The sequence below is a fragment of the Triticum aestivum genome, chromosome 3D (assembly GCF_018294505.1).
Source record: "Triticum aestivum cultivar Chinese Spring chromosome 3D, IWGSC CS RefSeq v2.1, whole genome shotgun sequence".
NCBI classification, from domain to species: domain Eukaryota; kingdom Viridiplantae; phylum Streptophyta; class Magnoliopsida; order Poales; family Poaceae; genus Triticum; species Triticum aestivum.
The window spans coordinates 13,302,210-13,315,739 of NC_057802.1; the positions used below are offsets into that span (position 1 = coordinate 13,302,210).

A 13,530-nucleotide genomic window follows, 5' to 3' on the forward strand; every position below is an offset into this window, starting at 1 on the left:
TTTCCTGAGCCAATTCCAATAGAATGGGTGGGAACAATCAATGTGAAATCTATATAGAACAAATGGTGCACCAAATCAATTTTATTCATATATCTGAACCTCACGATCTGAGACATCTAAACAAGGGGAGCCTGCCTACAGGCAATCGGTCGTCAGTGTGATCGACCTGTGGAACCCGCGAGTACCTTGGTCAGCGCGTGAGCGGCGATCCCGATGGGGCAGAAGAGCAGGCACAGCGAAACCGAATGCCTGGTCTCGATGTTGTTCTTGATTCCATCATGGTACACTTGTCTGCATCACCAGCAAGGAAAAAAGGAAACACAAACATGAACATCTGGTTCACAATCGCATACACTTGAAAGTGAAGAAACAAGGGCTGACTGACCTTGCAGCAAAGAGGTCGACGGCAAGGAGGTGGATCCAGGCGGAGGCGACGGTCATCTCGCTCGCGAACATCCTCACAATGCCAGGCAACTACACGCAAGATCAAGGAACCAAACATATGTGATATGCCGAGGCACAAGAACGTTCAGACAATGCACAACGCTACTGAATTTTAGTTTTGCTGTGAGAGTGCAGAGCCAGTAATGGCATTGAACATTCAGAGTGTGAGGACTGACCTCGGGGAGCCAGTACTTGCTGGCGAACATGGCGCGGATGGTGTCGGGGGTCCAGGAGAGGTAGAGCAGGTAGGCGTAGAGGAGGCCGAGCGCCACGTAGGGGGCGGTGCTCTCCACGGTGCGCTTAGTCTGCGGCAGCAAGAATAAGAAGACATGAGTCTACTCTGGCCGCGTGGGGAAGAAGAGGAAGGTGGGGGTGGGCTTACGATGCTGGCGTTGGGGGCGGCGATCATGAGCGTGTAGAAGGGGAGGACGGCGACGGTGCCCAGTGTGAAGGCGGAGCTGGCAATCTGGGACGTGGACATCCCTGTACGTGAGGAGCAAGAAATAATTCATTCAGTCAGTCAACCCATGGCCTTGCGAGGTCGTGGACGGGCTACCAGAGTGGAACTGCCAACTCTCGGTGAAGAGAAAAGAGTGTGGCGAGAGTGGCGAGTGCGTACATGCGCGAGGCCGGAGCAGAGGCGCCCTGCAGCGGGCGGCGCAGGGGCCAGGGGCCGGGGCGAGCTCCGGCCGGAGAGGGCCCCAAGAGCAGGCGGGGAGCTGGCCGGAGGGAGCGGCGGCCACTCGCGTCGCCGGCGTCCGCTTCACAGCAAGCAGCAGGGACGGACCAGCTACCACCTGCAGCAGCAGCAGCAGCAGCAAGCGAGAAACGAGCAGAAAGAAGTCAAGCAAAGGCACGAGGAATCGAGGATGGTAGCGAGGCTGAGATGGCTTACCCGCGTGGAGGGGGAGAGCGCGAGGGCGGAGGGGGAGGAGGCCGCCATTTCCAGCCGGGGGTCGGGAGGAGAAGGGGAGAGAGGGCCTCCCCCTCCTTCCCCTTTGTACTAGTCCTCTCCTAGTGGGAGTGGCGAAGCAGGCAAGGCGCCGAGCTGTGGTGCGGTGTGGTATGGTAGGAAGGATTGAGTGACTACTCCACTGATTTCGTTTGCCTTACCATCTTGGGAAGGGCAGGTCAGGTCAGGTCGGTGGCGGGTCCCGCCGGAGTGGGAGGGGGCCTGGACCCTGGACGGTGGCCACCACCACCACCGTCCGTCCAGGTTCACCACCAATTATAGTAGTACGTTCTCACCTCGGTCGCTGGCAACTGTAGCCATGTTGCCCATGTGCCGAGCCTTCACTGGGACACCCCCCTCCCCTCCTCTCTCCGCCCGCCTCCTCGCCGACACGTGCCTGCTCCGAGCCGTCATCTCCAACAGATACCCGCACGACTCTGCAACCCACAGTTAGTTGCCTCGGCAAGGCAAGAGAGAAGAGACGAACACACTGCCTGCAAAAAACAAAAAAAAGGAAGAGAAGAACAGCATGCAGCATCACAAAGTGAAAGTGGATAAAACACAAACCAACAACAGAGACATGGTAATAAGTTTCAACAACACTTTTGATTTAAAACCAAAACTGTCTCAGACCAACATGGCATGACAGGTAGGATTTCTAATCAGTCCACAGGTCGGGCCATTTGACCCAAACCTTCTCATCCTCATCAGTCTACGGATTAATTAACATAACTTAAAAACAACTGTCGCTGCCACCTCCTCCCAGGAGAACTGTCTTGGGAGAAAGATGCTAAAAACGGTAACCAACTCAGACCAACTAAGTATATCTCTTTGTCTAGGACCTATCCTCTCCCCTCTTTATTTCTCTCCCATCTCCCCTCTCCACTCTCAGTATAAACGGTATGTTCAGAAGGACCGCAGGTACTCCGACGCCATGGCCTGGAGCTCCAACGCCATCGCCTGGAGCTTCTCAAGGTCGGCGGTGAGGTCCAGGTTGGGGGAGAGCATGAAGCCGGCCCCGGCCGCGAGCGCGATCACCAGCAGGCTGCCCTTCAGGCAGGTTGCGCCGCGCGACAGCCTCCCGATGATGGCCTTGCAGTACTTGTCGGCCTCCTTGATGGACGCCTTCTCCCCAGAGTCCTCTGCTTCCTCCAGAGCAGCCTCATTCTGCAATACCAAACCAATATGCACAAGATTAGAACATGCAGATATATGCAGGGATGTGCTGATCGTTCAGTAAATACTACTACAGCTTAAAAAGTGTCGATGCCACATACAGGAGTATCTCTGATAAACAAGTAAATTAGCTTTGCATTCATGCTTATAAAGTGTCAATGCCACATATGTCACATTTTCGCATCACAACAGGTTGAACCTACTTTCTATAGAGCATTTGCTAGTAGAACAACTATGCACATAATTACAACCAGACTGGATGAAGCATCTGAACTGTAAAAAAAGAAGTCGTGCACATAAGCTCACCTTAGCCTTGAGGCTCCTCAGAGTTGCTTTAAGAGCTTCAGAGTTGAGCTTGGGAGAGAGCGTCTTCCAGTCAGCAGTGATTTTGCGCAAGACCGCAACACTGGCTTGGATATTCTCTGCATGAAGCTTGTCCTGGAAACATAAATTAAACATCAGTCTGAGCCACTTTCTTGTATAGGACAGAGCTGTACAAAGGCAAAGAAAAAAAATAGCACTCACCCACAGCTTGTAGGACTCTGGACTCTGAGTCAGGCACCAAATGAACACATCAGTGGCCTCCTTGGCGAGCTCTGCATTATCTGAACATAATACAACAGTAAGCTAACTGAATTTGTAAAACAAAATTAACTGACTCTGTATTGCAGAATGAACACATTTCAACTCACTTTCTTGCATGGCCTTCACAGCCAATGGCAGAAGCTGCTGCGATGCTTGCTTCACAGCTTTGGAGCCAGGAGTACCAACAAGAGCCAGCTCCTTTATTATTGGGTAGGCTGCTTCAAACCTTTCTGTAGCCTAAAGAGTTCAATGCAGAGGTATTAGAATATCGTCTCGTATTAAACATACCACGGAAAGGAAGGGAGAATTTAACAAACCTTGACACGTGCATTAGGCACGGGAAATGTGCATCTCATAAAGAGATCAAGTGTTCCAGCAGGAACCAGGCGCTCCCCCTTCCTAACTGCACCATTCAGTAGCATAGCCCGAGCTTTGGAAGCATTGGGGGTAGTCAAAAATCTGCACACAAAATCTCATTAAACACTTCTGAAGTAATAAAGAGCTCAGATATAATCACAAAGTGTTAAACACATAATTACAGCTAATATAAGAACTAAGGTATGAATTGTACACATATTCACAGTTAATACAAGACCTAGGATGTGAACTCAGATAGTGTTATACACATATTCACAGTTAATACAAGACCTCAGATATAATCACAAAGTGCTATACACATATTTACAGTTAATACAAGACCTAAGATATAATCATAAAGTGTTATACACATATTTACAGTTAATATAAAAACTAAGATATAAATCACAAAATATTATATACATATTTGCAGTTATTAGTATAAACTAAGATATAATCACAAAATGGTATATACATATTTTACAGTCATCATAAGAACTAAGAAATAATCACAAAATGATATATACATATTTACAGCAAGTTATACCTCTCGAGCAATTGCAGAACGAGATCTCTTGATTGAGGATTCCCACTTGACTTTGCACAAACTGTGGGAAATAGGGAATGAGACCAGGAAAACATTCCCGAGACTAGGTCGCCTTGAGATGCCTATGATATAACACGAAAATGAATTTGTGTCAGGAAAATAAAATATGCAGATTAGGGCCTCAGAAGTAAACATTATTAAGAGCGAGCAAGAAGGTGATAAGAAAAATGAGTAATACCTGATTAATAACCCAGGCGATGATGGGAAGCTTTTCCTGTCCAAGATATTTACTGTTCCCCACTATTTTTGGGGAGAGGTTTATTAGTACATCTGGCTTCCTTCTTAAAGTCAAGGCAAGCACAACAAATATTGCAACCTGGCGAAAAAAATGTCAGGTTAAAAACTGAAGTCAAAACATCAACTCAACAAATAATCAGTTAATCACAAGTTCAATAGTCAAGAAGATTATGCTGGAGAAGTTTCCAGAAACTGCAGAAGGTTTGCGCATTGATGAGGAGGACTCGTGCAAAGATGAATGAAATTCCTAAAGTGAACCAAGGAGCTCCAACATAACTACAGGGCCTATTTGTGTTCCACTATCAGAAACCTACATACCTATCGAAAGAATGTATTGGCACTGAAGCAAGCTATAGACCTACCCATTAATGCAAGATGCCAGCAGATAAAATATATAATTTGCAGAACCTATCTACACAATGCAAGATGGTTATTTAGAACAAAATATTTCTACATGCATGGGCACTTCAGTCCACTAGATTGGTGCTAGACTGTAGACTCAGTTGACATATGTCCAGTACTACAACATGTCATTTACAATTACAATACTATTGTGTTCTCCACCATGAATCAACGATTATTAATATGATATAACTAATGATAGTCATGATGGGATGAATGTTACCTGGGCTTTTGGAGTTTGTTGAACAACCTTCTTCGCGCCCTTAGGTCCAACAGTTGGACCTGACAATTCCGACATGATGCTATCTATACACCACAAAACAAATTCTCCCAATGCATCAGGAGATCTCTGGCTGATCCAATCACTTGCAGTCTTGCAAACTGGCTCAGGAACATGGGACAACGGTACCTGTTTCATATATCAAACAATTAGGCTCATAAGAGAAGAAGAGATAAGTGTAAAGCAAGGTATTATAACACTTAAATTTCTCAATATAAGGTAAAAAATGACAATCACATTAATAAAGACACGCATAAATATACTAAACAGTTAACTCATCTCTATAATCGGCCTTGTAGCTTAACTCCCTCACCCCGATTCAGATATCCATTTACAGAAATAGTATGTACCGCCACAACATGTGAAAACTTACTGCAACCATCGGTATGACCAGCACTATTGACATAGATACAGTACACAACAGTCATTATACATTATGATGTAAAAACATGCCTTCTAAGACAGAATTGTAGGCATATAATAATTTGATTATCTTAAGTAACTTCCCATAGTAGCTTGTCAGGAATTCAGAGATAATACTGGACAGCCAACGTACGTAGGTAGAACAACCGTTTTGTAAACCATTAAAGACAGAACTTGAATTAGTACTATTATTGTCGTAATAATACTGAACAGTTGACAAAAAAACATGACTGCTACGCAAACCACCACTACCGACAATGCATTAATTTCATATCAACATTGGGGCGAAACCTTAAATAACTCCACCCTAGCATATCTGGAATTCAGACAAGTAATAATGGTCGATACCAAAGTAGAATAACCGTCTTGTGGACCACTGCAGATGATGCTTGAATTCAAACAAGTACAGCGTAATAATACTAAACAGATAACAAAATCAGCACTACCGTTACTCGAAGCACTACTGGGGATGCATGAATTAGCATAAACAGTGGGGCGACAATTTAAAACTGCATAACCATCCTACTAATCGCAATTATATTTCACATGTATTTCAAATGCAATACTCATATTAATACAGAAGTAAGGAGCCTGTAGTGCACTCACATGGGCCATCTTGGACTAATACTAAACAGGTACCAAAATCGGCATAACCGTTACTTGAACCACTACTCAGGATGCATGAATTAATATCGAAATTGGCGCGAAACCTTAAAATTGTGTAGCATCCAATTAAGCGCAATTCTATTTCACATGCAACTCAAATGCAGCACTCATTATGCATAATAAAGAATTAAAAAGCCTGTAGTAAACTAATGACCATGACCATATTGGACACTGGCAGTAATAATGCTAAACAGATAACAAAACCAGCATAAACTTTACCCAAAGCACTATGACAGATGCATGAATTAGCATCAAAATTGGCGCGAAACAAGCTTAAAACTAGACAATTATCCTATTATGCCCAATTTTACTTCACATGTAATCCAAATGCAACACTCATAAGCACAAGAAACAAGGAGCATGTAGTGAACTAATAACTCACATTGACCATCTTGGACCAATACAAAACAAAACCAGCATTACTCAGACCACTACTGAGGATGCATGAATCAGTGTCAACATTTGCGCAAAACCTTTAAAGTGCATAACCATACTAATAAGCGCAATCCTGTTTCATGTAAATCAAACGAACCACTCATATGCATATAGAAACAAGTGAACCAATAACTCACATGGACCATCTTGGACTAATACTAAACAGATAAGGAAAAACACAGCATCACCGCTAATCAACCACTACTGAGGAAGCATGAATAAGCATCAAACTCACATGGACCATCTTGGACTAATACTAAACAGATAAGGAAAAACACAGCATCACCGCTAATCAACCACTACTGAGGAAGCATGAATAAGCATCAAACTCACATGGACCATCTTGGACTAATACTAAACAGATAAGGAAAAACACAGCATCACCGCTAATCAACCACTACTGAGGAAGCATGAATAAGCATCAAACTCACACGGACCATCTTGGACTAATACTAACAGGTAACAAAATCAGCACAACCGTCACTCAAACCACTACTGACGATGCATGAATCAGTATTAACATTAGCGTGAAACATTAAAACTGCATAACCATCCTATCTAATCAGACAAATCTACTTCACATGTACACCTTAAACAACATAACCATCCTATTTAATCACACAATTCTCCAACAAAACCAGCATAAACGTAACTCGAACCACTACTGACGATGCATGGATCAGCGTCAACATTGGCGTGAAACCTTAAAACTGCATAACCATTGTAGTTAATCACACAATTCTACTTCACATGTAATTCAAACACAACATTCATCGTATAAAAAAGTAAGCAGCCTGGGTTAACCAATATAACTCACATCAACCATCTTGGGCATGGGTGACTCCTTGAACATCTTCGCCCAGGGGAACTGGGCCGCGCTCACGTTGGCAAACGCCCGGCCGAAGTAGTCGGCGAAGCGCATGAGCTGGATGCCCTCCTGGTTCTCATACGAGGCCTGCGCAAACAGAGCAAACAATCAGAATCTAACAAAAAGAAAAGAGCCGCAGCCTTTACAGCATCCAGCCCTCACAGCACAGTACCAACCACCAAAGCCTTTCCGAGATCCCATCTTGACATCACGGGATCCCGACTTTCTCGACAGCCCATCCGTACCATACCAGAATTACGCATCTACCTCTAAACACGGAACTAGTCGGAACAGAACAGTGCAAGGGAATTTGAACATGGCCGGCGAGATCCGGCGCTAAACCCCGGCCAGATCCGATCCCTGGGAAGGAGACAAAGCCATGATCCGGCCCGGGCCTCGCGAGATCTGGCCTCTGGGAATGCATTTCGGGGAGCGGGGAGGGGTAGGGGTAGTACCGAGATGTCGACGAGGTGCGCGGCGAGGCTCTCGGCGTCGATGAGCGCGGCGGCGTCGGCGACCGTGACCTTGGGCTTCTTCACCTTGGGCTTCTTGGGCTTCTTGGGCGCCTCGGCCTGGGGGCGGTCCTTGGCCGCCGCGCCGTCCGAGTCGGAGCCCTCGTCGGAGGAGCGGGAGCCCCAGGGGACGCGGGCGTTGGCGTTGGCGTCGTCCGAGTCGTAGCCGGCCGCGGCGTCCCGGGCGGCCTGGATCGCGCGGTGGCGCTCCTGCGAGCGCTTGTCGAGGCCCTCGAAGACGCCGCCGGGCTTGCCGCCCAGATCGGGCGCGGCCGGGGCCACGGCCGCGGGCTTGCGGCTGCTGCGCTTGGCGTAGGTCACCTTCTGCCAGCCGTGCGAGGGGTCGGCGGGCGCGGCGGCGGAGGAGGAGGCGGCGAGCGCGTCCATGGCGGACGAGGAGGAGCCCGCGGCGAAGGCGACGTCGTCCATTGCCATGGCTGGGGTGGGAGCGAGCGGGGTCGGCACGGGGAGGGAGCAGGGGAGAGGCAAGTCGTTCGCTCGCTCTGGTTTGGTTGCGCGCTGGTGGGTGGGGGAGGAGAGCGACGAGAGCCGTGGCCCGAGGACGGGATTTTATTCTGCGCCGGGGGGTGGGGCGGGGGGGGGAGGTGCAATTCGGGAAATCCTCCGTGCGCGTGCGTGCCGTGAGCCGATGCTTCTGCTGCTGTCCCCTGCCCCGCGCCTGCATTGGGACGTAATCCTGGCGAAAAGAAGGACTTTTTTGGGTTTCCGCTCTGCTTTGCTGGACTTTTAATTGGGTGAATTTAGTTTGGGATATGATATGGCGATTGACGGGTGGATTTGATGATGCAAAATATGCGGACACGTCAGTCACTGGCCCCCCTGTGGATGGATGCTTGGGTGGCGAGATAGCCAGGGGGTGGATCGTGAGAAGAAAATGTTGGTAGGGTCACTTTGTAAGCAAGGGGGAAACAATTTGTGCGTATCACCTTTTAGTCCTTTCTGAAGTCAATATTTTATATTGGGAATTTTATATTTTATCTAGTCTCCGAAATTGGATATAAACCCTAAAAGTTTCCGAATCGGACAAACTGGTCACCATTGTTGATGATGTTCTTGCGGGTGAGCAGAGCGAGAGAGGAGATAGGGAGGGTGGCGGGAGAGTGTGAGCTAGTGTCGATTTAAAGAAGCGGCGCGAGTGACGTGGAAAGCGGGCCTTTTTACGTTGCTTTAATCTTAAACTTATCTTTCGGTTATGCTATCTTCCAGATCCGTTAGACGTCTTCTGTGATGCTTTGGATATACATTCGCCGCGGACTCGTGGGTGCGAAGTTTGTCGTGGGTGGATCCGACAAAATGCAGTTAATGATTTCACCTTTTTCGAGCACGACAACATTGTTCTTATTCACGGGCGCAACTAGTTATCACCTATTAACTATACCCGCCGCTTTGGTGAGATGTTATTGGGTGCACGTGAACCGATGCGACCGGCTGATGTGCGGAGCAAGATGGGGAGAGTGGGGACATAGAAGGCGTGAGCCTCTTGTTTTTACTAGAAGGCTACCGACATGGTGTCTAACTGCATGTGCCAGTGTTGCATGCTTCAAATCAGGGTGCATTTTCCCCCGAACGGTGCGAAAAACGTGAGTTATTGTCGATTTAAGGAAGCAACGAGAGTGATGTCGAAAGTTGACTTTTTACATTACTTAAATACTAAATTTATCCCTGTTTATTTTAGTAAACCCTAAAGTTTCCGAAACGGACGAACTGGTCACCATTGTTGATGATGTTCTTGCGGGCGAGCAGAGCGAGAGAGGAGATAGGGAGGGTGGCGGGAGAGAAGGAGTCGGACTCTTGCTTTTACGTGAAGGTTACCGGTACCACGTCTAGCTGCATGCGCCGACGCTGAGTGCTTTTAATCGGGGTGACGTTTCCGGCGCGCGGATGTCGGAAGCACGAGTTGCTGTCGATTTAAAGAACCGGCGCGAGTGACGTGGAAAGTGGGCCTTTCTACATTTCCTAAATCTTAAACTTATCTTTCGATTATGCTATCTTCCAGTTTCCGTTAGACGTCTTTGCGATGCTTTGGATATGCATTCCAAAGCAGCGGACTCGTGGGTGCGAAGTTTGTCGTGGGTGGATCCGACAAAATGTAGTTAATGGTTTCACCTTTTTCGAGCACGACAACATTGCTCTTATTCACGGGGGCAACTAGTTATCATGTATTAACTATACCCACCACTTTGGTGAGAAGTTCTTGGCTGCACGTGAACCGATGCGCCCGGCTGATGTGCGGAGCGAGAGAGAATATGTGGAGAATGGGGACACAGAAGGCGTGAGCCTCTTGTTTTTACTGGGAGGCTACCGCCATGGTGTCTAACTGCATGTGCCAGTGTTGTATGCTTTAAATCAGGGTGAACTTCCCACGCACGGTGCGGAAAACATGAGTTATTGTCGAAGGAAACGGTGACAATGATGTCAAAAAGTTGAATTTTTACATTACTTAAATACTAAATTTGTCCCTTTTTATTTTACTTTTGATATCTTCAACTACGTTATGGTCTTTTATGATGCTTTAGATATGCATACGGCACAGACACGTGAGCGTTAGTTTGTCGTGGGTGAATCCGATAGAAAGTAGTAACTAGTTTAACTTTTCTCGACGGTGAGGCATTGTTGCTCTTCATGAGGGCAACAAGTTATCACACATTAACCATGTTGGCTTTGGTGAAAAGTCGGCGGGTGCACGTGAACCGATGCGTGTAGATTACGCAACTACGTTCCAGGCTTTATGACGGTTTGTATATGCATGTGTCATATGAATTGTGAGCGTCAAGTTTTCGGCGGGTGAATCATACCGGAAATAGCAACTGCCTTTTATTTCTTCCACCTTAGTGGCATTGTTATTATTTACGAGGGAAACTAGTTATTACCATGAAACTATGCTGCATTTTTGTGAGAAGTTGTTGGATGCAGGATGATTACATTATGGACATTATGATGAGTTGGATATGCATTCGTTGCAAAATTTATGGACGTTAAGTTTGAATCCGACAAATGATAATGCCTAGTTTCATTTTCTCTAGCATGGTGACATCATTAGTTGTGGACAACAACAAGGCAACTAGTTACCAACATTGACTATACCAGCTTCCGTGAGAAGTTATTAGGCGCGCATGAATCCCTGTTGTGTGTAGACTAGTTCGTTTGATCGTGGTTCCTATTATTTATTGATGAGGTGTCGTTCTCTAGATATGTTGTATAATAGTGACACATCAGAAAATTCTCTAAGTGGACATCAATATACAGTTATCTGACTAGAAGTCCATTATCGATGTTATAGTTTCACCATTAACATAGAAGAGTCCCTTTAAACTCTCAAATATGATGACAAATCCGTTTTAACTTTGAACTATGAAACTGGCCATGTTAAGCATGGTTTTTCTAATTTCCTTGAACTTCAACCTTACGCTAATTCTAGATAGTGGTTTTATATTTCGGCATCTTCTAAATAACAACAGAACTTCATAGTTGTACTATATTATAGGAATTTAGAATGCGCATAATTTCATATAAAATATGATCATTTATGTGATGCGCAGAAGATGCAATGGTTTTGCTAGGGTTTTTTCTTGTTGCCACGAAGGAAATATGCCCTAGAGGCAATAATAAAGTATTATATATTTCCTTATATCATGATAAATGTTTATTATTCATGCTAGAATTGTATTAACCGGAAACATAATACATGTGTGAATACATAGACAAACAGAGTGTCACTAGTATGCCTCTACTTGACTAGCTCGTTAATCAAAGATGGTTATGTTTCCTAGCCATAGACATGAGTTGTCATTTGATTAACGGGTTCACCTCATTAGGAGAATGACGTGATTGACTTGACCCATTCCGTTAGCTTAGCACCCGATCGTTTAGTATGTTGCTATTGCTTTCTTCATGACTTATACATGTTCCTATGACTATGAGATTATGCAACTCCCGTTTACCGGAGGAACACTTTGTGTGCTACCAAACGTCACAACGTAAATGGGTGATTATAAATGTGCTCTACAGGTGTCTCCAAAGGTACTTGTTGGGTTGGCGTATTTCGAGATTAGGATTTGTCACTCCAATTGTCGGAGAGGTATCTCTGGGCCCACTCGGTAATGCACATCACTATAAGCCTTGCAAGCATTGTGACTAATGAGTTAGTTGCGGGATGATGTGTTACGGAATGAGTAAAGAGACTTGCCGGTAACGAGATTGAACTAGGTATCGAGATACCGACGATCAAATCTCGGGCAAGTAACATACCGGTGACAAAGGGAACAACGTATGTTGTTATGCGGTCTGACCGATAAAGATCTTCGTAGAATATGTGGGAGCCAATATGGGCATCCAGGTCCCGCTATTGGTTATTGACCGGAGACGTGTCTCGGTCATGTCTACATAGTTCTCGAACCCGTAGGGTCCGCACGCTTAAAGTTACGATGACAGTTTTATTATGAGTTTATGTATGTTGATGTACCGAAGGAGTGCGGAGTCCCGAATGAGATCGGGGACATGACGAGGAGTCTCGAAATGGTCGAGACATAAAGATCGATATATTGGACGACTATATTCGGACTTCGGAAAGGTTCCGAGTGATTCAGGTATTTTTCGGAGTACCGGAGAGTTACGGGAATACGTATTGGGCCTTATTGGGCCATACGGGAAAGAAGGAAAAGGGCCTCAAGGGTGGCCGCACCCCTCCCCTTGGTCTGGTCCGAATTGGACTAGGGAAGGGGGGCGCCCCCTTCCTTCCTTCTCTTTTTCCCTTCCTCTTTTCCTATTCCTTATGGGAGGTGGAATCCTACTAGGACTTAGTAGGACTCCACACTTGGTGCGCCCCCTCCTAGGGCCGGCCTCCTCCTCCCTTGCTCCTTTATATACGGGGGCAGGGGGGCACCCCAGAGACACAACAATTGATCCTTGAGATCTTTTAGCCGTGTGCGGTGCCCCCTCCACCAAATTACACCTCGATAATATCATTGCGGAGCTTAGGCGAAGCCCTGCGTCGGTAGAACATCATCATCGTCACCACGCCGTCGTGCTGACGAAACTCTCCCTCAACACTCGGCTGGATCGGAGTTCGAGGGACGTCATCGAGCTGAACGTGTGTAGAACTCGGAGGTGCCGTGCGTTCGGTACTTGATCGGTCGGATCGTGAAGACGTACGACTACATCAACCGCGTTGTGATAACGCTTCCGCTGTCGGTCTACGAGGGTACGTGGACAACACTCTCCCCTCTCGTTGCTATGCATCACCATGATCTTGCGTGTGCGTAGGAAATTTTTTGAAATTACTACGTTCCCCAACATGCCAAACTATAGTGTGCCCGCATTCGACTTATTTGTCGACCTATTTCTCCTGGGCTTCAAAGATGTAAAACCACCATAACTAAGTGATTATTGCTCAGGGTGGAAGCTAAGAAATTGTGAAACAATTCATGTGTACACAAATGATACATTGTAAGAATCAAAATGGTCATCCACTGAGAAAACCAATTATGTTCTAAAAAAGGACATTTTAAATCTCGTTGCCATTTTTGCACATGACATAAGTAGTCATACTTGTTAACAAAAATTTAC

The 13,530-nt window shown here is 46.2% G+C and overlaps 2 protein-coding genes across 2 annotated transcripts; both read right to left on the reverse strand.

Moving 5' to 3' along the window:
* Positions 1–54: 54 nt before the first annotated feature.
* Positions 55–1,595, reverse strand: LOC123076894 (protein MAO HUZI 4, chloroplastic). Its single transcript, XM_044499041.1, has 6 exons — positions 1,340–1,595; positions 1,064–1,241; positions 827–927; positions 621–749; positions 386–474; positions 55–291 (listed from the first exon to the last, which is right to left on the reverse strand). Exons 1-6 carry the CDS (start codon positions 1,385–1,387, stop codon positions 153–155), a joined length of 684 nt encoding a protein of 227 aa, XP_044354976.1. The 5' UTR covers positions 1,388–1,595; the 3' UTR covers positions 55–152.
* Positions 1,596–1,983: 388 nt separating this feature from the next.
* LOC123076892 (uncharacterized) lies at positions 1,984–8,521 on the reverse strand. Its single transcript, XM_044499039.1, has 10 exons — positions 7,888–8,521; positions 7,382–7,519; positions 4,984–5,169; positions 4,300–4,437; positions 4,062–4,183; positions 3,475–3,616; positions 3,265–3,394; positions 3,098–3,177; positions 2,879–3,010; positions 1,984–2,563 (listed from the first exon to the last, which is right to left on the reverse strand). Exons 1-10 carry the CDS (start codon positions 8,377–8,379, stop codon positions 2,303–2,305), a joined length of 1,821 nt encoding a protein of 606 aa, XP_044354974.1. The 5' UTR covers positions 8,380–8,521; the 3' UTR covers positions 1,984–2,302.
* Positions 8,522–13,530: the final 5,009 nt, after the last annotated feature.